Here is a 27,300-nt window from a genome sequence, read left to right as displayed (position 1 = left end):
CAATCTTCGGTACCACTTGGACACTGTAGGGGTAAGTGATCATCGTGAAAGTTCACTTAGTGATTAGTGTCCCTCCTTATTCCCTCTTTTTACATCAGGGAAAAAAGCGGTCCTCTAAATCCAAGCACAAGGAATGTGCAGAATGTGGTATTCCTCTCCCTGACGAATACGTTAAGAGACTATGTGGTCCGTGTATCCAGCGTCTAATAGCGGAAGAAACACCGGATTTCGCTTCTAGTCTAAGACAGATGGTTAGACAGGAGATTAGAAGCTCTACAAGATCTCAATCTCATAGGGGGTCTAAAATAACAGACCCTGGATCCCCAAGTTCACATGAGGATAGTGACTTAGGAGATCTGAAGTCGGAAGTCTCTCTCTCGTCAGTATCCTCCTCGGGTTCTGAATACGAACATTCTTGTTTTTCTTTTGACCGCATAGACCGCCTAGTTAAAGCGGTAAATAATACAATTGGGATTGAGCAGACGACACCAGAGAGATCCATGCAGGATGTCATGTTCCGAGGTCTGGACCGTAAATCCCGCCGATGCTTTCCGGTAGTGGAGAAAGTTAGCGCCCTAATTTCCAGAGAATGGAAAAAACCGGAAAGAAAAGGTTCTCTTCCTCCATCCTTCAAACGGAAGTATCCGTTCGAGGAGTCTGCTTCGGCCACGTGGGATAAAGCCCCGAAGCTTGATGCGGCGGTTGCCAAAGCTTCAAAAAAGTCCTCTCTACCATTTGAGGATCTTGGTACTTTAAAGGATCCACTGGACAGAAGGGCAGATGTGTTTCTCAAGGGAGCCTGGGAAACTTCAGCAGGGGCTCTCAGACCATCAATCGCCGCCACCTGCACGGCACGGTCTATGATGGTGTGGTTGGATAGCCTGGAGAGTCAGCTGAAGAACAAAACGCCGAGAGATGAAATATTATCCTCCCTCTCTATGATTCAGGGGGCTGCGGCTTACCTTGCTGACGCTTCAGCGGACTCAGTTAAATTGGCGGCTAGGTCAGCCGCGCTCTCTAATTCAGCCCGTAGAGCAATCTGGCTGAAATGTTGGCAAGGAGACATGCAGGCCAGATCCAAATTGTGCAACATCCCGTGTGTGGGAGAACACCTATTCGGTCCGGTTCTGGACGAGTTATTAGAAAAAGCGGGAGACAGTAAGAAACGGTTTCCCTACCTTGGTAGGTCCTCTTACAGAAGAGGCACTAATAGGAGGTGGTTTGATCGAACAAGACCAAATAGAGAAAGATCCAGATACGATGCCAACAAAAAGAAAGGTAGAGGCTACATGTTTAGCTCCTTTAGAGACAACAGGAAGCCGCAATGACTGGCGGACCGGGTAGGAGGCAGGCTTCTAGCCTTCTATCCGGCATGGCGTACTATATCCAATAGCCCGTGGGTCTTGAACATTGTGGAATCTGGTTTAAAGTTTGACTTTCGTTTCACTCCTGGCGACAAGTTTCTGGTAACACCATTGCGTTCTTCCTCCACAGAACAGCTGGCGTTAGAGACTGAGGTCCAGGAACTCCAACAAAAAGGCGTTTTGGTGGAGGTTCCTGAAACACAGAGGGGTAAAGGATTCTATTCTCCCCTCTTCTTGATTAAAAAGCCAGATAACACTTTTCGCACAATTATAAACCTGAAAGGCCTAAATAGATTTTTGTGGATCCCGTCATTTAAAATGGAGTCGGTCAAGTCCGCAATAAAGTTATTGTTTGGCGGGTGCTTTATGGTCGTCTTGGATCTGAAAGACGCGTATTATCACGTCCCCATACACGTAGACCACCAGCGTTATCTAAGAGTTGCAGTCCTCTTAGGAGAATCAATAAGACACTTCCAATACAGGGCACTCCCCTTTGGTGTTGCGGTGGCCCCTCGGGTATTCACTAAAATAATGGTGGAGGTTATGGCGCATCTTCATGAGCAGGATATTCTCATAGTCCCATATCTCGATGACCTATTAATAATAGGAAATTCCGAATCACACTGCACGTCCCAACTACACAAAGTAATCGCAGCCTTGCAAAGGTTGGGGTGGATAATCAATTTTAAAAAGTCACGGTTGCAGCCTCTAGAGATCCAAGAATTCTTGGGTCTCATATTGGACTCAAGGTTACAAGAATGCCGTCTACCTGACGCTAAGTTGGAAAAGATCCAACGACAGATTCTTGGAGTGATTGCTAATCCAGTTATAACATTGAGGGGAGCAATGTCACTGTTAGGCTCACTCACGTCGTGCATCCCGGCAGTACGATGGGCCCAGTACCACACCAGGGTCCTACAGTGGGAGGTTCTGTACAACACTCGTCGGTTAGAAGGTCACTTGGACAGTTTTCTTTCCTTGTCAATTGCCACTATTCAGTCCTTACGTTGGTGGTTACACGCTCCAAACCTTCGTAAGGGGGTACCCTGGATAAACCACATATCACGAGTATTAACCACAGACGCTAGCCCCACGGGATGGGGGGCACATATGGGCGAGATGTGGGTCCAGGGGGTTTGGTCACCCTCCGAACAGAGTTTGTCATTTAACCTCAAGGAGTTGTTGGCCGTAGAACGAGCTCTGAGATATTTCCTTATATCCTTACAGGACCATCACGTCAGAATATTCTCAGACAATCAGGTAACGGTAGCTTACGTTAACCACCAAGGGGGAACCCGATCCAGGTCCTTAATGGAGGTATCGGGTCGTATCTTACAGATAGCCGAGAATCATCTACGGTCACTAACATCACTGCACATAAAGGGGAAGCACAACGTTGTAGCCGACTTTCTAAGTCGCAGAAAGCTCGGGCAAGGAGAGTGGGTGCTCAATCAGACCATCTTCGATCAGATCACCCATCGTTGGGGATACCCACAAATAGACCTCTTCGCCAACAAAGAAAACAAAAAATGTCGTCGGTTTTGTTCCCTAAATCCCAGAGACAATCCGGTGGCGGTGGACGCTCTCCTGATTCCTTGGCACTTCGAAACAGCCTATGCCTTTCCCCCGTTGAACTTGATCCCGATAGTCCTCAGAAAGATTCGGGAGGACAGAGCTCATGTGATTCTGATAGCGCCATTCTGGCCCAAGAGGCCATGGTTTCCTTGGTTGAGGAAGATGTCCATTTCTCAACCATGGATTCTCCCAGAACTCCCAGACCTCCTCTCACAGGGTCCGATCTTCCATCCACGAGTGGCCAGTTTACATCTGACGGCGTGGGATTTGAAGGGTCATTATTAAGAAAAAAGGGATTTTCTGACGGACTTATTAATACCCTATTAAAAAGCAGAAAAAACTCCACTACAAATATTTATGTAAGAATCTGGAGAAAATTCCTTTCAGTCTCAGGATCGGTTATCGGTCAGAAAGCTAGTATTCCAAAGATCTTGGAGTTCCTGCAGAAAGGTCTCGAAATGGGGCTAGCTACAAGCACCCTCAGAGTCCAAGTTTCAGCCTTGGGGGCACTGTATAACTGTGGGTTAGCTAAACATTATTGGATTGCTCGGTTTATTAAAGCGGCCGCTAGATCAAGACCCATCGTTAAGAATAAACTAGCCCCGTGGGACTTAAACTTAGTCCTCTCGGCGTTAACGGAACCCCCCTTTGAGCCTTTAGAATCTGCGTCTATAAAGATCCTGTCCTTAAAAACTGCTCTTTTGATTGCTCTTACGTCTGCTAGGAGAGTTAGTGATTTGCAGGCCCTCTCTAGACTAACTCCTTATATGCAGATTAGAGAAGATAGAGTAGTATTAAGAACGGATCCCCTCTATCTCCCAAAAGTAGCATCTAGGTTCCACAGACTCCAGGAGATAAATCTCCCTACCTTTTGTCCTAATCCTAAAAACCCAAAGGAACTCAGACTCCATACATTAGATGTCAAAAGATGCCTTCTTAAATATATTTCTTTAACAGATCCCTGGAAAAAAGACAATTCCCTGTTTATATCCTATCAGGGAGTCAAAAAAGGGTGTAGAGTGTCCAAAAACACCTTGAGTAGATGGATTAGGGAGGCAATTTCTCTGGCTTATTCAGCAGGTGGCCTAGAAGTCCCGGAAGGCGTAAAGGCTCATTCCACTCGTGCCATGGCATCTTCCTGGGCAGAGAGATCGGAGGTGTCAATTGAGGACATATGTAAGGCGGCCACATGGTCATCTCCGTCTACTTTCTTGAATCATTATAGATTAGATCTTGGTAGCTCCAACGATCTCACATTTGGTAGAAGGGTGCTGGAAGCAGTAATCCCACCCTAATACTCTTTTCTCTGTAATTCTCTCGTTAGTGCTGTCATGACGACTGAATAAATACTCAAGCTACTTACCAGGTAGCGGTGTTTTTCAGGAGTCCATGACAGCACTCCTATATTCCCTCCCTTTCTACTGGTATGGGTTTCATCACGATAAGTATATTCTAATGTAGGTTAATTTTCTACAAAATTTAGTCACAAGGTGAAATGTATTAAGATATTTATGTGTTACTAATCAATGGAGGTCCTCTCATGCTCTGTAATCCAACTGATGCGGGAGAGAGGTGCCGCCCTTTTATCTCTGTAGGTTTCCTGTCCCTGAAGGGCGGATCCCCTCTCTCGTTAGTGCTGTCATGGACTCCTGAAAAACACCGCTACCTGGTAAGTAGCTTGAGTATTTCTGCTTGTGAACACTGTTTAAGGGTGGCCGAATAGTAGGTTTATGCACCACAGCAAGCCTTTGAAGGAGCCTACACATTGAGGTTCGAGGGAATCCAGAGGCACCAGCAGCTTCAAATATCTGTTTGCTGGTTTGTAACGGCTTTTTAGCAGCTGCTCTCTTAATCCGATGAACTTGCCTGGCAGAAATCTTCCTCATTATGCCTTTATCAGCACAAACACATTTGTGCTCAGATACAGCCACAAATCTCTTAACAGTACGGTGATCACTCTTAAGTTTTCGGGAAATTTCTAATGTTTTTATCCCTTCACCAAGGCATTGCAGCAAAGTGATCCTTTTTCCTTCCCATGTTACTTGAAAACTGTGACCTGCTTAATAATGTGGAACATAATTTTTAAGTAGTTTTCCTTTAATTAGAATCACCTGGAAAACCAATTATCACATGTGTTTAAGATTGATTTCAGTGATCCATTGAGCCCTGAGACACAATGCCATCCACAAGTTTATTTGAAAAACAAAACAATTAAATCTTTATGACACTTAAATCCAATTTGCATAATAATTTGGAACACAGAGTAAACCAGGGATTTTGTCCATGTGGGGAGTGTTGAGTGTTAATATTATACTGTACTGTATATTTTGTGGGGTCCCCATTGGTAGTAATGGTAGGATGAAATGTATGTATATGTATATACGTCTTCTAATGGTATGTCTTAGATTTGTATATTTTTCCAGATATCCTCCCTTTTGTATATTATGTCTTTTTTTTGCTATCTTCCATGACGGTGTTTATGGATGTCTCTGCCTGTGCAGTTATATTATAGTGTCTGGATTATGGCACATGAAAGCAATAATGCAAATAGTTGGAGTTTGATAATATGATCTATGTGACAATGGAGAGTGTCGCATGATACCTGGATCTGCATAACCGCGGCAATACTCAGGATGGAGTAAGAGATGAATACTTGAGAACAACTACCGCCAGACATTGACATGCGCAGTGAGGATGGATGACGCGGCATGGAACCGTGCGATCCATGCAGATGCTGTAGGAGAACTGGGACATGTGCAGTGCTAAGTATCGGGAGCGTCGGTATATGACGCATTGTGCTTCACTATGATTGGACAGGGGACTGTGGATACACGCCCGTGGGGGTGGCTGTATCTATGACGACCGGAAACGCTTTGCAGCGATAGGTGGGAGGTTGTTTGTTTACGTTTTACCAATGGGGTTTTCTTTATATTATTTTGCTCTACGTTATGTGCATAAGAACGATCGGTCTGTTAGATCAGGTGATAATATAGTAGATACTCCAGTGGGACTGTTTTTACTTGTATATGTGTTTTTTGATGTGATGGGATTGTCTTTACTATTATGTGTATACCCCATTGGTGTTTTGTTAATTGGTGGGCGTTACTTTGTGTATATAATGGTGGCTAGAACCGAAATGTCGCCACAGGAGGCAGAATAAAATGTAAGATTTATTCTTCACTATCGTTTGAGGCGCTGTCTTTTGATCTATTTGGATATGGAATACGCTCTGGGATGGACTCCCTGGTTTTGACATGCGCCTTTTTGTCTTAAGAGACTTGGACATGTAAGGGTGCGGTTTAACTTCTGTTGTTTAGATATGTGCTCTGTTTCAGTCACAAATGGCTTCACAGTATGATGATCACTCTTAAGTTTTCGTGAAATATCTAATTTTTTCATACCTTGTCCAAGGCATTGCACTATTTGATGCTTTTCAGCAGCAGAGAGATCCTTTTTATTTCCCATATTGCTTGAAACCTGTGACCTGCTTAATAATGTGGAACATCATTTTTAAGTAGTTTTCCTTTAATTAGAATCACCTGGAAAAATAATTATCACATGTGTTTAAGATTGATTTCAGTGATCCATTGAGCCCTGAGACACAATACCATCCACGAGTTTATTTGAAAAGCAAAACAATTAAATCTTTATGACACTTAAATCCAATTTGCATAATAATTTGGAACATGGTGTAAATTAGGCCTTTACACACAGAAACCTGTTCACAGATTGAGGGGCAGCCAAGCTGATGTGTTCCATTTCATACTCATCCCTCCCCACAGTGAGCAGAATGCCGGACTGCAAAGTTGAGACATTTCTGTAAGCTTTCTCCCTTTTATTTTGTAACTGTTTTGCATATTTGTATGTCACTTTTTATTTCCATACTTTTATATCCTTTTATTGTAAGCACTGTACCTTTTCTATTAAAGCTTAAAACTTTAATGAGTTTGAACCTTGTATGCTAAAGAATCCATAGCCTTAGAGTGTGTGATCCTCGTGATTGACATATAGTAGTAGTATTTCCGAGACTCATCGCCCGTGTGTGGACTGTGTCAGGGTGTGATTTATGCTCCCATTGCAGCATATGACTGAGGCTGAATGCTGGACTGAGTGAGAGGAGATAGATTAACCCTTGCAGGCGCAACCCCCAGTCACGTGCTGAGAAGCAGGTTACATGACAGTCACACAGTGTCTGTATCAGCTGGTGTAGTCGCTGCTCGTGGTCACATAGTGTCTGTACCAGCTGGTGCAATCTCTGCTCATAGTCACACAGTGTCTGTAACAGCTGGTGTAGTCGCTGCTCGTGGTCACAGTGTCTGTATCAGGTGGTGAAATCGCTGCTTGCGGTTACACAGTGTCTGTACCAGCTGGTGTAGTCGCGGTCACATAGTGTCTGTATCAGCTGGTGTAGTTGCTGCTTGTGGTCACACGGTGTCTGTACCAGCTGGTGTAGTCGCTGCTCGTGGTCACAGTGTCTGTACCAGCTGGTGTAGTCGCTGCTCGTGGTCACACAGTCTGTATCAGCTGGTGTAGTCGCTGCTCGTGGTCACACAGTGTCTGTATCAGCTGGTACAATCGCTGCTCGCAGTCACACAGTGTCTGTACCAGCTGGTGAAGTCGCTGCTCGTGGTCACAGTGTCTGTACCAGCTGGTGTAGTCGCTGCTCGTGGTCACAGTGTCTGTACCAGCTGGTGTAGTCGCTGATTGTGGTCACATAGTGTCTATACCGGCTGGTGTGGTCACAGTGTCTGTACCAGCTGGTGTAGTCACTGCTCGTGGTCACAGTGTCTGTACCTGCTGGTGTAGTCGCTGCTCGTGGTCACACGGTGTCTGTACCGGCTGGTGTAGTCGCTGCTCGTGGTCTCAGTGTCAGTACCGGCTGGTGTAGTCGCTGCTCGTGGTCTCAGTGTCTGTACCAGCTGGTGTAGTCGCTGCTCGTGGTCACACGGTGTCTGTATCAGCTGGTGTAGTCGCTGCTCATGGTCACACGATGTCTGTATCAGCTGGTGTAGTCGCTGCTCGTGGTCTCATAGTGTCTGTACCAGCTGGTGTAGTCTCTGCTCGTGGTCTCATAGTGTCTGTACCAGCTGGTGTAGTCGCTGCTCGTGGTCACACAGTGTCTGTATCAGCTGGTGTAGTCGCTGCTCGTGGTCACACAGTGTCTGTATCAGCTGGTGTAGTCGCTGCTCGTGGTCTCATAGTGTCTGTACCAGCTGGTGTAGTCGCTGCTCGTGGTCACACAGTGTCTGTACCAGCTGGTGTAGTCGCTGCTCGTGGTCTCATAGTGTCTGTACCAGCTGGTGTAGTCGCTGCTCGTGGTCACACAGTGTCTGTACCAGCTGGTGAAATCGCTGCTTACGGTCACACAGTGTCTGTATCAGTTGGTGCAGTCACTGCTTTCTGTCACACAGTGGCTGCACCTGTAAGTGCGGTCTCTGCTTGCAGTCTCTGGTCATGTTCACACAGTGTCTGTACTGTTCGGTGCAGTCTCTGTTCGTGGTCTCACATCTTGCTTTCCAACAGTGGTAGTGTGCAGCTGCCTATGGTCAGCTGTTACATGTATGTTGGGGCAGAGGTCGCTGACCAGAGGGCGCCGCTGATCTCTGCTGATGGTGCTGCATGCAGACATGATGGTATTCTTAGCTTTGGTAAAGCAATGTTTGCTTTAGCTACTATCTTGATGCAGCTTTTCATGGTTTCCATGGTGACAGCTGACCTAATTCGTGCATGGAGGCAAGAGTTTTTAGACAACATATTGAAATTAGGCTTTAGAGGTGATGGGGAAGATTATTATGTGATGATTATATTGTGACACGGAACCAATGCTTCACATCCATATTCCAGAATCCATACACGCATCCTCTGCGCGCAGCATGCGGGCCCGATGTCCTCCTCCGCACTCGTGATGCGGGCCCGATGTCCTCCTCCGCACTCGTGATGCGGGCCCGATGTCCTCCTCTGCACTCGTGATGCGGGCCCGATGTCCTCCTCCGCACTCGTGATGCGGGCCCAATGTCCTCCTCCGCACTCGTGATGCGGGCCCAATGTCCTCCTCTGCACTCGTGATGCGGGCCCGATGTCCTCTCCCACACTCATGTTCATGATGCGGGCCCGATATCCTCCTGTGCACTCGTGATGCGGACCCGATGTCCTCCTCCGCACTCATGATGCGGGCCCGATGTCCTCCTCTGCACTCGTGATGCGGGCCCGATGTCCTCCTCCGCACTCGTGATGCGGGCCCAATGTCCTCCTCCGCACTCGTGATGCGGGCCCAATGTCCTCCTCCGCACTCGTGATGCGGGCCTGATGTCCTCCTTCGCACTCGTGATGCGGGCCCAATGTCCTCCTCTGCACTCGTGATGCGGGCCCGATGTCCTCTCCCACACTCATGTTCATGATGCGGGCCCGATATCCTCCTGTGCACTCGTGATGTGGGCCCGATATCCTCCTGTGCACTCGTGATGTGGGCCCGTTGTCCTCCTCCGCACTCATGATGCGGGCCCGATGTCCTCCTCCGCACTCGTGATGCGGGCCCGATGTTCTCCTCCACACTCGTGATGCGGGCCCGATGTCCTCCTCCGCACTCGTGATGCGGGCCCGATGTCCTCCTTCGCTCTCGTGATGCGGGCCTGATGTCCTCCTCCGCACTCGTGATGCGGGCCCAATGTCCTCCTCTGCACTCGTGATGCGGGCTGTTGTGAATTTGCTTTTTGCTCCCTCTAGTGGTTACTAGTTTTTTGACTCTGGTTTTTCTGTCATTCCTTTTATCCGCACCTGGGTCGTTAGTTAGGGGTGTTGCTATATAAGCTCCCTGGACCTTCAGTTCAATGCCTGGCAACGTAGTTATCAGAGCTAGTCTGCTGTGCTCTTGTCTACTGAGCCTGGTTCCAGTTATATCAGCTAAGTCTGCCTTTTGCTTTTTGCTATTTGTTTTGGTTTTGTATTTTTGTCCAGCTTGTTCCAAATCAATATCCTGACCTTTGCTGGAAGCTCTAGGGGGGCTGGTGTTCTCCCCCCGGACCGTTAGACGGTTCGGGGGTTCTTGAATTTCCAGTGTGGATTTTGATAGGATTTTTGTTGACCATATAAGTTACCTTTCTTTATTCTGCTATCAGTAAGCGGGCCTCTCTGTGCTAAACCTGATTCATTTCTGTGTTTGTCATTTCCTCTTACCTCACCGTCATTATTTGTGGGGGGCTTCTATCCAGCTTTGGGGTCCCCTTCTCTGGAGGCAAGAAAGGTCTTTGTTTTCCTCTACTAGGGGTAGCTAGATTCTCCGGCTGGCGCGTGTCATCTAGAATCAACGTAGGAATGATCCCCGGCTACTTCTAGTGTTGGCGTTAGGAGTAGATATATGGTCAACCCAGTTACCACTGCCCTATGAGCTGGATTTTTGTATTCTGCAGACTTCCACGTTCCTCTGAGACCCTCGCCATTGGGGTCATAACAGTTTGCCAGGCCTTTATGCATGACATTTTCCGGAAGTATCTGGATAAATTTTTGATTGTTTATCTGGATGATATTTTGGTTTTTTCTGATAATTGGGATTCGCATGTGGAGCAGGTCAGGTTGGTCTTTAAAATTTTGCGTGAAAATTCTTTGTTTGTCAAGGGCTCAAAGTGTCTCTTTGGTGTACAGAAGGTTCCCTTTTTGGGGTTCATTTTTTCCCCTTCTGCTGTGGAGATGGACCCAGTCAAGGTCCGAGCTATTCTTGATTGGACTCAGCCCTCGTCAGTTAAGAGTCTTCAGAAGTTCTTGGGCTTCGCTAACTTCTACCGTCGTTTTATCGCTAATTTTTCTAGCATTGTGAAACCTTTGACGGATATGACCAAGAAGGGCTCCGATGTAGCTAACTGGGCTCCTGCTGCCGTGGAGGCTTTCCAGGAGTTGAAACGCCGGTTTACTTCGGCGCCTGTTTTGTGCCAGCCTGACGTCTCACTTCCCTTTCAGGTTGAGGTGGATGCTTCGGAGATTGGGGCAGGGGCCGTTTTGTCGCAGAGAGGCCCTGGTTGCTCTGTTATGAAACCTTGTGCCTTTTTCTCTAGGAAGTTTTCGCCTGCCGAGCGAAATTATGATGTGGGCAATCGGGAGTTGTTGGCCATGAAATGGGCATTTGAGGAGTGGCGTCATTGGCTCGAGGGTGCTAAGCATCGTGTGGTGGTCTTGACTGATCACAAAAATCTGATGTATCTCGAGTCTGCTAAACGCCTTAATCCGAGACAGGCCCGCTGGTCATTGTTTTTCTCCCGCTTTGATTTTGTTGTCTCGTATTTACCAGGTTCAAAGAATGTGAAGGCCGATGCTCTTTCTAGGAGCTTTGTGCCTGATGCTCCTGGAGTCGCTGATCCTGTTGGTATTCTTAAAGATGGAGTTATCTTGTCAGCTATTTCTCCGGATCTGCGACGTGTGTTGCAGAGATTTCAGGCTGATAGGCCTGAGTCTTGTCCACCTGACAGACTGTTTGTCCCGGATAAGTGGACCAGCAGAGTCATTTCCGAGGTTCATTCCTCGGTGTTGGCAGGTCACCCGGGAATTTTTGGCACCAGAGATCTGGTGGCCAGGTCCTTTTGGTGGCCTTCCTTGTCAAGGGATGTGCGGTCATTTGTGCAGTCCTGTGGGACTTGTGCTCGAGCTAAGCCTTGCTGTTCTCGTGCCAGCGGTTTGCTCTTGCCCTTGCCTGTCCCGAAGAGACCTTGGACACATATCTCCATGGATTTCATTTCTGATCTTCCGCTATCTCAGGGCATGTCCGTTATCTGGGTGATATGTGATCGCTTCTCCAAGATGGTCCATTTGGTTCCTTTGCCTAAGCTGCCTTCCTCTTCCGATCTGGTTCCTGTGTTTTTCCAGAACGTGGTTCGTTTGCACGGCATCCCTGAGAATATTGTGTCAGACAGAGGATCCCAGTTCGTTTCCAGGTTCTGGCGATCCTTTTGTAGTAGGATGGGCATTGATTTGTCGTTTTCGTCTGCTTTCCATCCTCAGACTAATGGACAGACGGAGCGAACCAATCAGACTTTGGAGGCTTATTTGAGGTGTTTTGTCTCTGCTGATCAGGACGATTGGGTGACATTCTTGCCGTTGGCTGAGTTTGCCCTTAATAATCGGGCTAGTTCCGCCACCTTGGTTTCGCCTTTTTTCTGCAACTCTGGTTTCCATCCTCGCTTTTCTTCGGGTCATGTGGAGCCTTCTGACTGTCCTGGGGTGGATTCTGTGGTGGATAGGTTGCAGCAGATCTGGAATCATGTGGTGGACAACTTGAAGTTGTCACAAGAGAAGGCTCAGCGCTTTGCCAACCGCCGCCGCGGTGTGGGTCCCCGACTACGCGTTGGGGATTTGGTATGGCTTTCTTCCCGCTTTGTTCCTATGAAGGTCTCCTCTCCCAAATTTAAACCTCGTTTTATTGGGCCTTACAAGATATTGGAAATCCTTAATCCTGTATCTTTTCGTCTGGATCTTCCTGTGTCGTTTGCTATTCACAATGTATTTCATAGGTCCTTGTTGCGGCAGTACATTGTGCCTGTAGTTCCTACTGCTGAGCCTCCTGCTCCGGTGTTGGTTGAGGGCGAGTTGGAGTACGTGGTGGAGAAGATCTTGGATTCTCGCCTCTCCAGGCGGAGGCTTCAGTACCTGGTCAAGTGGAAGGGCTATGGTCAGGAGGATAATTCCTGGGTGGTCGCCTCTGATGTTCATGCGGCCGATTTAGTTCGGGCCTTTCATGCCGCTCGTCCTGATCGCCCTGGTGGTCGTGGTGAGGGTTCGGTGACCCCTCACTAAGGGGGGGGTACTGTTGTGAATTTGCTTTTTGCTCCCTCTAGTGGTTACTAGTTTTTTGACTCTGGTTTTTCTGTCATTCCTTTTATCCGCACCTGGGTCGTTAGTTAGGGGTGTTGCTATATAAGCTCCCTGGACCTTCAGTTCAATGCCTGGCAACGTAGTTATCAGAGCTAGTCTGCTGTGCTCTTGTCTACTGAGCCTGGTTCCAGTTATATCAGCTAAGTCTGCCTTTTGCTTTTTGCTATTTGTTTTGGTTTTGTATTTTTGTCCAGCTTGTTCCAAATCAATATCCTGACCTTTGCTGGAAGCTCTAGGGGGGCTGGTGTTCTCCCCCCGGACCGTTAGACGGTTCGGGGGTTCTTGAATTTCCAGTGTGGATTTTGATAGGATTTTTGTTGACCATATAAGTTACCTTTCTTTATTCTGCTATCAGTAAGCGGGCCTCTCTGTGCTAAACCTGATTCATTTCTGTGTTTGTCATTTCCTCTTACCTCACCGTCATTATTTGTGGGGGGCTTCTATCCAGCTTTGGGGTCCCCTTCTCTGGAGGCAAGAAAGGTCTTTGTTTTCCTCTACTAGGGGTAGCTAGATTCTCCGGCTGGCGCGTGTCATCTAGAATCAACGTAGGAATGATCCCCGGCTACTTCTAGTGTTGGCGTTAGGAGTAGATATATGGTCAACCCAGTTACCACTGCCCTATGAGCTGGATTTTTGTATTCTGCAGACTTCCACGTTCCTCTGAGACCCTCGCCATTGGGGTCATAACAGCGGGCCCGATGTCCTCTCCCACACTCATGTTCATGATGCGGGCCCGATATCCTCCTGTGCACTCGTGATGTGGGCACGATGTCCTCCTCTGCACTCGTGATGTGGGCCCGATGTCCTCCTCCGCACTCATGATGCGGGCCCGATGTCCTCCTCCGCACTCGTGATGCGGGCCCGATGTTCTCCTCCGCACTCGTGATGCGGGCCCGATGTCCTCCTCTGCACTCGTGATGCGGGCCCGACGTCCTCCTCTGCACTCGTGATGCGGACCCGATGTCCTCCTCCGCACTCATGATGCGGGCCTGATGTCCTCCTTCGCACTTGTGATGCGGGCCTGATGTCCTCCTCTGCACTCGTGATGCGGGCCCGATGTCCTCCTCTGCACTCGTGATGCGGGCCCGATGTCCTCCTCCGCGCTCGTGATGCGGGCCCGATGTCCTCCTCCGCGCTCGTGATGCGGGCCTGATGTCCTCCTCCGCGCTCGTGATGCGGGCCTGATGTCCTCCTCCGCACTCGTGATGCGGGCCTGATGTCCTCCTCCGCACTCGTGATGCGGGCCCGATGTCCTCCTCTGCACTCGTGATGCGGGCCCGATGTCCTCTCCCGCACTCATGTTCATGATGCGGGCCCGATATCCTCCTGTGCACTCGTGATCATGATGCGGGCCCGATATCCTCCTGTGCACTCGTGATGCGGGCCCGATGTCCTCCTCCGCGCTCGTGATGCGGGCCTGATGTCCTCCTTCGCGCTCGTGATGCGGGCCTGATGTCCTCCTTCGCACTCGTGATGCGGGCCTGATGTCCTCCTCTGCACTCGTGATGCGGGCCCGATGTCCTCCTCTGCACTCGTGAGGCGGGCCCGATGTCCTCTCCCGCACTCATGTTCATGATGCGGGCCCGATATCCTCCTGTGCACTCGTGACGTGGGCCCGATGACCTCTCCCGCACTCATGTTCATGATGCGGGCCCGATATCCTCCTGTGCACTCGTGATGTGGGCCCGATGTCCTCTCCCGCACTCGTGTTCATGATGCGGGCTCGATGTCCTCCGTGCACTCATCATTTGTGCCCAATGTCTTCCACTCACCAGTCATTATGCGGGTCCGATGTGCTCCGCACACAGCTCACCACTCGTCATCCTGCACCGATGTCCTCCGTGCACTCATTATCTGTGCCCGATGTCCTTCGTTCACCATTTATAGTCCTGCCCCATGTTCTCTGCTTACAACTCATCATTCTGCCCCAATGCTCCCCACACAACATTCGGCCCCAATGTCCTCTTCCTATGACTTGCGTTGACATGGTAGAGATCTGTCAGTGATGTGATTTCCTGGCTTCCACAGCCGCTGTTCCTTGAGTCACTTCGATGTTTCTTGGTGGATTGTGTGATTGTGGAGCTGCAGGTAGTGCACAGACTAGCGTGCGAGTGAGTCACTTGGATGTTTCCTGGTGGATTATGTGATTGTGGAGCTGCATGTTGTGAACAGGCCAGTGTGCTAGTCACTTGTATGTTTCCTGGTAGATTTTGTGATTGTGCACAGACCAGTGTGTGGGGCGGGAGGAGACCATAAGCTGGCACCGTGCCCAGTTCTCTGTAACATCAGTTGCATTCCTCCTCAGGGTTCAGTTTGAACACCAAACCCAGACAGCTGATTGCCTCGGATCTTCATCTATGTCTACACATTACCACATATCTAATTTTCATAGCCCTGTTGGCTGCTTCTGCTTACTCTGGGCTAGTGTAAGGAGGCTTGTGAGGTGTGAGATTCTGGATCAGGAGCGAGGCGTGGTGTACTGCCATGAAAGCCATCCTTGATGCCTGATGTTGTATAGTCAGAAGCCTTCCGAGAAATGGTTGCTGATCTCGTTCTGTGGTGACTCTCAATAGTTCATAGCCATGCGGGCACCTGCATTTAATTATAATGGGTCAAATAGGAGATTTGCGAGCAGACCACCCCCATGTGACACTGCTTTTACCCTTTGTGTCTTTTAGGATTCTTCCAAAGTAATGGAGTCTACAGACAGCCAAGCTCCTGATGATCCTGAGGAGGAGCGTTTATATGCCCGGCCTGAGGAGAAGAGCTCCTCTTCTAAGAACCTTTCACCTTTGCACTCTAAAGTAACTGAGCACAAGGCACCAATACCGGCACCCATCAGTAACAGAGACCCTGACTTAAAAGACAGGGTTGTGGTAAATGGCACAGCCACCAGTGTTACTGAGAAGCTCGCCCAACTCATCGCCACCTGCCCACCTTCCAAGTCTTCCAAAATCAGAGCCAAAAAGCAGTCAGGGTCCATTCAGGGCGACACAGTCACCGATGAGCGGGGAGCGCTGCCTATGGACTCTGCTTCAGTCGGGAAACGTTCTGGCCTACCTAGTGGATCCTCAGACAACCCCGACAAAAAGACCAGCCCAGTGTTAGAGCATACTAGTGTACGACAAGACGAGGAGAGTATCCTGGAAAATGCCAGGACAAGTGCGCCTCCTGAGAAAGTGATGTCTGAGACTCAGGAGAAGCTGGGTCCTGTATTTTGCACTTCATTGGACTACAGGAACGGGAATGCATCTGATGCCCCCACCGCCGTGTCACATTTCAGTGAAGGAACCCTGCAGGCTCTGACATCCTGCAGCAGGAGCTCAAATGTGAACGGTCCCCAGCCCCACTCTAGCTCATTGCACTTAACCCCTGACACCTTACACGTGGAATGCATTGATGAGCCAAGTGACAGAAGCTCGTTTACATCGCACTCCGCCGCCGTACCGGGTCCGGGAGCCTCCCAGCACTCTCCAGACTTTCTACACAACCAGAATAAAACCTGTAAGGAGTTGAAAGTAAGCAGCCGTGTGGTCCCCGGACCCTGTGTGTCTGCCAAAAAGCCTACCCAGCGCGTGGAGCCCGCCGCTCACAAGTCGGACCCCTCCATTGTCAGCTTTGCCAGTTTGCTTAGGAAAAAGCAGCAGATAAAAGTTAGCCTGACTGAGAAACTGAGCTCCAGTGTGCAACCTGAACCTCCAGCAAAACACTTCAGAAGACGAAAAGGCAGGAAGCCTCGGTGGACTAAAGTACCCACCAAAAACCTCCATTCCTCCAAGGAACCACAGAACAATCAGCAAGCCAGACCTGACAAAGGTGGCAGCAGAACAGCACTGTCTAGTCACATGCAGAAGTCTACATTGCCTATACCAAGCACTTCCAACCATGCACCTGCCAAGGAGGCCCATAAGGAATCTCCGAGACTACATGGCACTCACCGGAGCTATAAAATAGCATTCCCTTCACCTGAAAAGCCCAGCAGGGGAAAGCCAAAGAGTAAGAACATGCCGCATTTGGATGGTCCTCTCAAAAGAGCTCTAAAAATCCCATCCTTTAAGGTTGTTTCCTCACGGTCTAGAGAAGAGGCGGGTCCTCCCGTTCTGCAGCCCGAAATACAGATGCCCTCCTTGAAAGATAATCTCTCTAGGCCACTATTTCCGCGGAAGAGAGGTAGACCCAGGAGAGACGCGGCTCCTCCACTGCGGGCTCCACCTGTGCTCTCTGTCGCACCTTTTTTGGTGACCCATAATCCGAAGCGAACAGATTCCGAAAGTAATTGGAAGCAAAATGAAGATGCGCTGCACAGCAAACTTCACCACACAGACAACCCCTACAAAGCAGGCCCTACATGTGGTGAGCCAGACAAGAAGTCTGTGCGGAGGAGCAATGGGCAGCTCATGAAGACCATCATACGGAAGATCAACAAGATGAAGACCATCAAGAGGAAGAAGCTTCTGAGCCAGATCCTCTCTGCTGGCCCAGACCAAAGCTGCAAGGAGAAAGTGCAAGCAAAACTGCCGGAACCTGTCTGCTCGCTGGCTGCCACCTTCAGCTCCAAGCTGGGCCACCAAATAAATGTCAGCAAAAAAGGCACCATCTACATCGGGAAAAGGCGAGGCCGGAAGCCAAAGGCAACCGCTGACTGCATATTGGCCAGGAACGCCACCACTGAGAGTTTAGTGGTGAAAACCGGCCAACCGGAGTCAATTGTGTCACCTGTGATGTCTTCAGCCATGCCCAGTGCCCAGGCCTTCCCTTCTCCGGTTAACTCTTTCTCTTCTGGTGCTAGTGACGCCCAGAGCCCATTAAGCATTGATGCCAGCTTTGTGGAGCCAAGCTCAGTGCCATACGCTCACATTCCCTCTCGACACGGTTCCTTCCTCCAGACGCTCGCCATGAGAAAAGCTTCCAAGGATTTTCGGCAGCTGTCTCCTCCGACATTACTGCCTAACTCTCCATCTCACGTAAACGAGATGACGTCTCTAAAGGAAGCCACGTCCTCACCCATCAGTGAATCTCACAGTGATGAGACTATCCCCAGTGACAGCGGCATCGGGACGGACAACAACAGCACGTCAGACCGCGCTGAGAAGTTCTGTGCCCAAAAGAAGAGAAGGCATTCTTTCGAGCACATCTCACTCATCGCTCCGGAGGCATCAGCTGTTCTCAGCAGCCTTAAAGAGAAGCACAAGCACAAGTGCAAGCACCGGAGCTACAACTTCATATCCTATGACAAAATCAAGAGGCAGAAAAGGAAGCGGAAAAAGAAGCACCCACAGCTGCGCAGCTGCCAGGACCCAGACTTCCTGGCTGAGCTGGAGGAGATCATGGCCCACCTGAGCGATCTCCATATTACCCATCGCAGTCATCACTTCATCCCCAGGGATTTGCTCCCCACAATATTTCGTCTCAACTTCAATAGCTTTTACAGTCACCCGACATTTCCCCTGGACCCTTTGCACTACATCCGAAAACCGGATCTAAAAAAGAAAAGGGGGCGTCCTCCTAAAATGCGGGAGACCTTGTCAGAAATGCCATTTATGCACAGCCTGGGCTTCCCGCTCTCCAGCACAGGCTTCTACCCCTCATACAGCATGCCTTACTCCCCCTCACCCCTTACTGCTGCCCCCATCGGTTTAAGTTATTATGGACGATACCCCCCTACTATTTATCCTCCCCCGCCATCCCCGTCATTTACCGCACCCTTGCACCCCCCATCTTATATGCACACAGGTCATCTTCTACTTAACCCTGCGAAGTACCATAAGAAGAAACACAAGCTGCTGCGGCAGGAAGCCTTCCTGACTACCAGCCATACCCCACTCCTGCCAGTGGGCTCGTACCCCAGCGTCCCTCCAGACATGGCGTACAGCTGGATGGTCGAGCACAAACATCGGCACCGCCACAAGCACCGAGAGCACCGCTCTGAGCAGCCGACGCTCTCCCTGGACCCTCTGGCTGGAGTTGGCTCTTCCAGGACAGTTCTGGACTCTTTAAAACATTACAGATTTGGGAAAGACCATATGACCGATCGGTACAAAGACAAGCACCGCTGCCACCTATCGTGTGGTCACCTGACTCCTTCCAAAGGGTTAATGAGTAGAGAAGGGCCGTGGCTCCGTAGAGAGACCCCCGAGTCCGGCTCATTGGCTCTCGGACTTCAGACTCCACTACAGATCGACTGTTGCAGTGGTTCTGCTGGCCTCTCGCTTGGTAATCACAATGCCGCTTCTGAGCCCACCATCAGCGAAGAGCACACCAACCTCTTCACCAGCGCGATAGGGAACTGCCGGGGCGTACTATCATCAGGCACCAGCCGCAAATCACCCAGTGATTGCCCCTCCTTATTCTCAGACGGCAGGTGGCTGAGGAAGGAGAGCCCCCCATCCCAGTCAGGTAATGGTGATAATGGTGGTGACGTCGCTAGGTGGCATTCTGTCTCATGTCCCACGGTGTAGCCTGACTCTCCTCCTGACACTGATGGCCACCCAGGGATATGATACAGTTTCTGGTAATTTTCAGTGCTGGAATGAAGCTAAGGTTGTAGGTGATGTCACGTGTAATGATCTTCTCATCTTTCAGCTTGTCAGGAGCGAAGCCTCAGAACGCCGGAGCGGTTAGGATGTAGTCCTCCCAGAAGACGGAGCGCCTCAGAGAGTACTGCATGCTCAGGTACGTAAGCAATGGACAGCGCTACAATGCCCAGAAAACTCAGCCACTGCAGAATGAAAACCTCCAAATTCTCACCATCTTCAGACTCTGATTGTTGTCAGTCATTGGGTCTCCACATATTGGGTTGTGCAGAATTTGGCACTAGTGAGGGGCCCTCGGCAGGACCAGATCAAGATGCAGTCTCACTGCTGTTTAAATTCATTGACCACAAGCATAGGTTTTGTTAATTGTGAGGTATAAAAAACAAGTCTGTTAGAAGGTCGCCAGCCTTGATTTGGTAGACCGTGACCTACATTTTACATTGGACATGAAGGTGTCTCTGGCTGCTGAGGGTCCACGCGGTCAGTATTGAGGGGGCCACGTGGAGCCGCAGAGCAGGTTACATTACCAGGAGATGGTAATGTAGACATTGGTGACCACATGTGACAAGACGCTATCCATCGAGATCCACATTTCATTTCTGTAGGATCACTAAATACGTATGATATGTTCTGGGAGGTAAGTGGGAGGCTGTTCTGGGTGAGCCTGTATGTAACAAATTGGACCTTCTTCTTTCAGTCATGGGGGTTCCTTTGCGAGGCACGAGGCATGGCTCTGCGGGGTATGAATCTGTGGACGGCCTGCTGCACAGGAATGGCTGTGTAGAGAAGCAGAATGCTCTGGCCAAGGAGGTGGATATGGTCCTTACGGCAAATATCTCAGTGTCTCCCTCCTCCAGCCCAGCTAGAGGATTTAACCGGGAGACGAGCCAGGGCAAGTCAGATCCCGGACCTCCAGAATCCCAAATAGACAGCATGGGGATGTCCTCTAATCGTCTGCCCAGTAACTACGCCAGCCAAAGCCTGAAGAGGAGCATGGTGGAGGCCATACACAAGCAGGCACGTAGAATGTGTAACTACAACCGCATCTTGGCCTCTAAGAAGAACTTGGACCACGTCAACAAGATCCTGAAAGCAAAGAAGCTGCAGAGACAGTCCCGGACTGGAAACAACATAGTTAAGAGACGGCCTGGAAGACCCCGTAAATACCCCTTGCAGGACGGCCTCCCTCTGCAGCTGATCTCCCGTACACTCGAACGGGCAGACACCGTTACTGATGTAATTGAGGCTGTAATACAAGGTGTGAGCCTGGAGAGTGAGCATTGCAGAGGCTGGAAGAGGAAGCACCATGAGCTGGAAAAGACAGAGAAGAGGCAGAGAAGTGAGGAGGACCCGGACCCCACCAGCAGGTACAGAGGACTGTGTGCTCATGGTCACCTCTGTCTGCTTATTGGTGTCAATGGAGGAATGGGTAATGATGCTGGTCAATGATTTCTATTGCTTTCATCCTTTACAGTGTGGCTGACCTGCACCTTGGAGAAGTTGCCCCCAGTCATGATGTTGACACAAGCCGCAAAATGTGTGACAGCAGTGCATCCTGTCACCTGACACCACTGGTGCAGCGAGAGAAGAAGGTCCCTCGTCTGCCCAAGAAGAAGTTCCAGAAAGCTGGCCTCTTCTCCGACGTGTATAAAGTCGCAGAGTGAGTAATATGAGTGAGCAATGCCGCTTCCCGAGGACAGTGTTGCTTCCCAAGGACAGTGTTGCTTCCCAAGGACAGGGCTGGGAACGCGGAGTGAGAATACTGTGATGAGGTGTTCATGTATTGCCAATGTGTATACTGTTACGTGGGAGGGTGAGGCACAGTCTTATGGACATTGTTGCTATAAAAAGGGTTTTCCAATTCCTCCAAAGAAGCAGATAATCTCTCCAAAAGGGAGAAGTCTGTGGACACTGCTATGTGTTGGGTCCTCTTATACTATTGTATCAGCTATGGAGGTGGGGTGTTCTCATAGTGACAAGTGTGTCAGCTCCAAGTTTTGTTGCCTGGTTGTCATGTCCGTGTCGTGGCCGAGGTGTTGCGTCAGTGTGTCGGGGGACGGATTGTTGTACCTGTGTGTCAGGGCTGGGGTGAGAGGTCCATGTGACAGGCACTGTGTGTGGTGTCCGTGTGTTGGGGACGGGGTGTGGTAGAGCTTGGGCGCGGCATCCGTGTGTCGGGGACTGGGTGTTGCGTCCATGTGTGGGGACGGGGTATGGCGTCAGTGTGTCAGTACGCGTTGATGCATTCGTGTGTTGGTGACTGGATGTGGTGGGACTGACTTGTGGCATCCGTGTGTCAAGGATGGGGTGTGGTGTCCCGTGTGTTGGGGGCAGGGTGTGGCGTCAGTATGCAGGGGACGGGATGTGGTGTCCGTGTGTCGGGGAAGGGGTGTGGAGTCCGTGTTTTGGAGATGTGGTGTGGCGTCCGTGTGTCAAGAACAGTGTGTGGCGTCCGTGTGTCAGGGACGGCGTGTGGCTTCCATGTGTTACCTCTTGTGTCTTCGTTCTGCAGCCCTAAGACCCGCCTGATGCAGCTGAAGAAGGAGAAGTTGGAGTACGTCCCCCGCGAGCACGAGTACGGGCTGCTACCGGGCCCAATCCACATCGGTGAGTGGTCAGTCCCGGGCACTAATGTCTGAGGTATCTGTTGGTCAGCACTATTTCTGGTGATGGTGCACGGTCACGGTGCATGACCTTGGTAGCGCCCCACTCCTGATCCATGGTCCTGTAGTGTTCCCACTCCTGGTCCACGGTCCTGATAGCGCCCCCACTCCTGGTGCACGGTCCTGGTAGCGCCCCCACTCCTGGTGCACGGTCCTGGTAATGCCCCCACTCCTGGTGCACGGTCCTGGTAGTGCCCCCACTCCTGGTGCACGGTTCTGGTAGCTCCCCAATTCCTGGTCCTGGCGTCTCACAGATGAGCTGCGCTGTGCTCCTGGCCGGCCACCACCGCTGCTCAATGAGGCCTTTGTTGTAGTCAGTAAGGTCACCCCAGAAGGAGCCGATTCCCAGCAGATTGGATGCTTCCTGGAGCTGCCGGTAACAGAGGGCAGATGATTAATTGCTGCGAATATCTCCTGCTCAATCCTGCCCTTCTCATCATGTTACCAGTACCGGTGGTCCCCGACGTCTGGTATTTGAGGGGCCACAGAGCGGTGTCTCATCAGCCCTTCCTCTTGTGTTTCAGGCAAATATCTGCGACATAAGAGAAGCGACTTCCAGCTGCCGTACGACATCCTGTGGCAGTGGAAGCACAATCAGGTAGGTGCAAAGGGTGAGGGCGCGGGTGGTATGCACGCTGGTCCACGCGGTCTCTCACATTCCCACACTGTCTCTATCATAGTTGTACAAGAAGCCGGACGTCCCGCTGTACAAGAAAATCCGCTCCAGTAAGTAAGACAGCCTCCCATCCAGATTGCACCCCAAACAGGAGCTGTTCGGGCATGGTGCTGTACCCCCATATGGCTCCCCGTACAAGGGGTGTCCTGTATATGTGACCCCATGGTGCTGTTCCCCCACACTACACCCTGTAGAGGGGGTGTCCTGTATATGTGACAACATGGTGCTGTACCCCCATACTGCTCCCCGTACATGGGGTGTCCTCTGTGACGCCATGGTGCTGTACCCCCACACTACTCCCCATACAGGGGGTGTCTTCTGTATGTGACCCCATGGTGCTCTACTTCAGTTGCTGAACTTCCACCCATGTTGCCCTCTTTCCCGGCAGATGTGTACGTGGATGTGAGGCCACTCTCTGGAGATGAAGCCACCACCTGTAACTGTAAGAGGCCGGAGAACTTAACGGAGCTGGGCTGTGGAGAGGACTGTCTGAACCGGTGGGCTGTGGCCTGGTGGGTTTGGAAGGCTGCTTGGGGCGTGCCTGGTGCTGACGCTCTCTTTCCTGGGTAGGATGATTTTGGCGGAGTGCTCTCCTAACACGTGTCCATGTGGACAGCAGTGCAGCAACCAGAGGATCCAGAGACACGAGTGGGTGCATTGCCTGGAGCGCTTCCGGGCCGAGGGCAAGGGCTGGGGCATCCGCACCAAGGAGGCACTGAGGGCCTCGCAGTTCATCATCGAGTACCTGGGCGAGGTGGTGAGCGAGCAGGAGTTCAGGTACTACGGTCCCCTTTGCTGTGTGCATGACGGCTGAATGATGGGAGTGGTAGTAAGTGCCGCATTCTCCTAGGAATCGGACCATCGAGCAGTACCACAACCACAGCGACCATTACTGCCTGAGCCTGGATAGCGGCATGGTGATCGACAGCTACCGGATGGGCAACGAAGCGCGCTTCATCAACCACAGCTGTGACCCCAACTGCGAGATGCAGAAGTGGTGAGCGAGTGGGGAGGGGTCTGTGCCCGTTGTGGCAGGGGATGGAAGGTGGGGTCTGGGCCTGCAGTGGCTGGGGAAGGGAGACTGGGTCTGGGCCCGATGGAGATGGGAGATGGGGTCTGGGCCCGCTGGAGATGGGGTCTGGGCCCACTGTGTATGGAGATGGCGTCTGAGCTCGCTGGGGAAGGGAGATAGGGCCTGGGCCCTCTGTGGGGGGTTGAGATGGGGCCTGAGCCCGCTATGGCTGGGGAAGGGAGACTGGGTCTGAACCTGCTGTGGCGGGGGGTGGGAGATGAGGTCTGCCGGGGAAGGGAGATTGGGTCTGCGCCCGCTGTGAAAGGGAGACTGGGTCTGCTCCAGCTGTGTCGGGATGGGGTCTGCGCCCTCTGTGGCTGGGGAAGGGAGATTGGGTTTGGGCCTGCTGTGGTGGGGATAGGAGATGGTGTCTGGGCCCGTTGTGGCAGGAGATGGGGAAGGGAGACTGGATTTGCGCTTGCTGTGGCAGAGATAGAAGATGGGGTCTGCACCTGCTATGGCTGGAGAAGGGAGATTGGGTGTGGGCCTGTCATGGTGGGGATGGGAGATGGCGCCTGGGCCCACTGTGGTGGGGATGGGAGATTGCGTCTGCACCCACTGTGGCTGGGGAAGTGAGATGGGCCATGGGCCCGCTGTGGCGGGGGTTTTGAGATGGGGTCTGGGCCTGCTGTGATGGGAGATGATGTCTGCTTATTGATTGGTCAGGTCTGTGAACGGTGTTTATCGCATCGGACTGTACGCCCTGAAGGACATGGCCGCCGGGACTGAGCTGACCTATGACTACAACTTCCACTCATTCAACACTGAGAAGCAGGTGGGTCCCTGAATCTGGGGGTCCGCGGGCACAGCTTCGCCTCATGAGTAACCTCACATCCCTGCTCTTGTCTACAGCAACTCTGTAAATGCGGCTTCGAGCAATGTCGCGGGATCATCGGTGGCAAGAGTCAGAGGATGAACGGACTGACAACCAAATCTGGCCACGTCCCTTCCCATCGAAGGTCAGGACGCTCCAAGGAGAAGAGGAAATCGAAGCACCGGCTGAAGAGGAGGGTGAGAGTGAGGCCGCAGTCACTGCGGGGGTCCGGAGACATGCACCATAACTGCATAACATTTCTGTCCTGCAGAGAGGGCTCCTGAGTGAGGAACGCAGCGTCGGCTCTGGAAATCGTCCCTGCACCCAACTGCACATGAAGCCCATGTCAAACAGAGAGAGGTGAGGAGGCTACTGCCCCTGTGTGTGCCCACCCACAGTACTGCCCCACTCCCCTTCAATGCGCTTGTGACCTCTGCTGCCCTTGTGTGCGCCAATTGTACTACCTCGCACCTCGGTCACTGCACGTGTGAACGCTGCTGCCTCAGTGTGTTCCCACCGTACTGCTTCTTTCCAAGTTACTGCACATGTGACCGCTGCTGTCCCTGCGTGTGCCCACCGTACTACCTCTCACTCTGTCACTGCACATGTGACCGCTGCTGCCCCGTGTGTGCCCACTGTACTGCCCCGCTCCTCGTCGCTGCACGTGTGACCGCTGCTGTCCCTGCGTGTGCCCACCATACAGCCCTGCACCCAGTCATTGCACGTCACTACTGCTGCCATCATGTGTGCCCACCGTACTGTTCGCACCCTGTCACTTGCTGCTGCCCTTGTGTGCCCACCATACTTTCACGCTCCCTGTCACTGCGCGTGTGACCGCTGCTGCCCTGTGTGTGTGCACCTTATTGTCTTGCACCCCATCACCGCTGCCGGTCTGTCCGCTGCCGCCTTGCTGCCGGCCTGTCTGCTGCCGGTCTGTCCCCTGCTGCCGGTCTGTCCACTGCCACCTTGCTGCCAGCCTGTCCGCTGCCGCCGGCCTGTCTGCTGCCGCTTTGCTGCCGGCCTGTCTGCTGCCGCTTTGCTGCCGGTCTGTCCGCTGCTGCCGCTACTCTGTCCGCTGCTGCCGCTACTCTGTCCGCTGCTGCCGCTACTCTGTCCGCTGCTGCCGCTACTCTGTCCGCTGCTGCCGCTACTCTGTCCGCTGCTGCCGCTAATCTGTCCGCTGCTGCCGCTAATCTGTCCGCTGCTGCCGTTACTCTGTCCGCTGCTGCTGCCCTGTCCGCTGCTGCCACCCTGTCCGCTGCTGCCGCCTTGTCCGCTGCTGCCGCCTTGTCCGCTGCTGCTCTGTCCGCTGCCACCTCGCTGCCCGTATGACCACTGCTTCCTGTCTCATTACTACCTTCCTAATGTTTTGATACCTTATGTGCCGATCCCTGCATCACTTATACCTTTTCAGGAATTTTGTGTTGAAACATCGTGTTTTCCTGTTGAGGAACTGGGAGACGACTCGGCGCAGACACGAGGAGGTGAAGGATGACTTGAGCTCGTCCTCGCTGTACAGCCGGTGGAGCAGCGTGTGTAGAGATGATGGGAACATTAAGTCTGGTGAGGCTGGCCTCCTGCGTGGCCTCCTGTGTCCTGTGCTCGGGCGGGCAGTAAGCACTTTCACCTCTTCTTTTATAGACGTCTTTTTGACGCAGTTCGCAGCTCTGCAGACATCGCGTTCAGTCCGCACCCGGAGGCTAGCAGCTGCGGAGGAGAATATTGAAGTGGCCCGGACTGCCCGCCTTGCACAGATATTTAAGGAGATCTCTGATGGGATAATCTATTCTAAAGGTGCAGAACACACACTGACTGTACAACTATGATAGAATCAACTGTATACATACAGAACAAGTCAGAAGTTTCCTTGCAGTAGGTGTCCTTGTTCTTATGCCAAAAAACAGCAAACCAGGAAGGAACCGACAAGGGGTAGAGCGACGTATGACATGGACCAGCAGATGTTTCCCTTCATGCTGCTCTTGTGCCCCTCCCCCCCAATTACTCTGAAGACTGCTTTACATGCTCAGCAGCCTCTCTGCAGCTTCATCGTCTCGACACCTGGTAAGTAGTGATGAGCAAGTATATTCCTTGCTCGGGTTTCTCCTAGCATTCTCAGGTCATCTCCGAGTATTTCTGAGTGCTCGGAGATTTAGTTTTTGTTGACGCAGCTGTATGATTTGCGGCCGCTAGACAGGTTGAATACATGTGAGGATTCCTTAGCAACCAGAAAATCGCCACATGTATTCAGGCTGTCCAGCAGCCGCAAATCACGCAGCTGCGTCAACAAAAATTAAATATCTAAGCACTCACAAATACTCGGAGAAACCCGAGCAACGAGTATACTCGCTCATCACTACTGCAATGGCTTCCAGTGATCAGGTCGCCTCGCCTCGTGGTCAGCTCGTCGGGACCTCAGGTATGGAGTCACTGGTCATCAGAAAGTGCTTACGACCATTAGGTATTTTGCAGAGGCAGCTCCATACAGTGCCGCTCTAAGCCAGAAATCAAAATTCCACAGCTAAGAGAAGTCACAGTCCATCATTACTGAGGACCATCATAGAAAAACCAAGAATGACCTCTGCTGCAGAGGATAAGTTCATCAGGTACCAGCCCCAGAACACACAGACTTCACCTCCGATAACAGCTCTCATAAATGATACATAGACATCAAGTAGCGGACATATCCCAACATCGGCTGTGAAGAGGAAACTGCAAGAAGTGGCCTTCGTGGTCAAACTACTACAAAGA

At 51.3% G+C, this 27,300-nt stretch overlaps 1 protein-coding gene across 5 annotated transcripts in view; it reads left to right on the top strand.

Annotated features, from left to right (window-relative positions):
* The window catches only part of ASH1L (ASH1 like histone lysine methyltransferase), a 144,916-nt gene that overhangs the window by 60,776 nt on the left and 56,840 nt on the right, over positions 1–27,300 (top strand). For all 5 annotated transcript variants that reach the window (XM_077256524.1, XM_077256506.1, XM_077256515.1 and 2 more), the window contains exons 3-17: positions 15,473–19,190; positions 19,377–19,466; positions 20,025–20,694; positions 20,802–20,987; positions 21,840–21,934; positions 22,515–22,588; positions 22,671–22,716; positions 23,055–23,163; positions 23,237–23,443; positions 23,517–23,663; positions 24,405–24,513; positions 24,591–24,749; positions 24,824–24,912; positions 25,967–26,115; positions 26,194–26,346. In XM_077256524.1, the coding sequence (XP_077112639.1) occupies positions 15,473–19,190; positions 19,377–19,466; positions 20,025–20,694; positions 20,802–20,987; positions 21,840–21,934; positions 22,515–22,588; positions 22,671–22,716; positions 23,055–23,163; positions 23,237–23,443; positions 23,517–23,663; positions 24,405–24,513; positions 24,591–24,749; positions 24,824–24,912; positions 25,967–26,115; positions 26,194–26,346 (6,001 nt within the window). The remainder of the gene's footprint in view (positions 1–15,472; positions 19,191–19,376; positions 19,467–20,024; positions 20,695–20,801; positions 20,988–21,839; positions 21,935–22,514; positions 22,589–22,670; positions 22,717–23,054; positions 23,164–23,236; positions 23,444–23,516; positions 23,664–24,404; positions 24,514–24,590; positions 24,750–24,823; positions 24,913–25,966; positions 26,116–26,193; positions 26,347–27,300) is intronic.

Source organism: Ranitomeya variabilis, chromosome 1 (assembly GCF_051348905.1).
Source record: "Ranitomeya variabilis isolate aRanVar5 chromosome 1, aRanVar5.hap1, whole genome shotgun sequence".
Taxonomy (NCBI): Eukaryota; Metazoa; Chordata; class Amphibia; order Anura; family Dendrobatidae; genus Ranitomeya; species Ranitomeya variabilis.
Note: the sequence above shows the minus strand (reverse complement) of the source record. Positions and strands in the feature narration are given on the sequence as shown.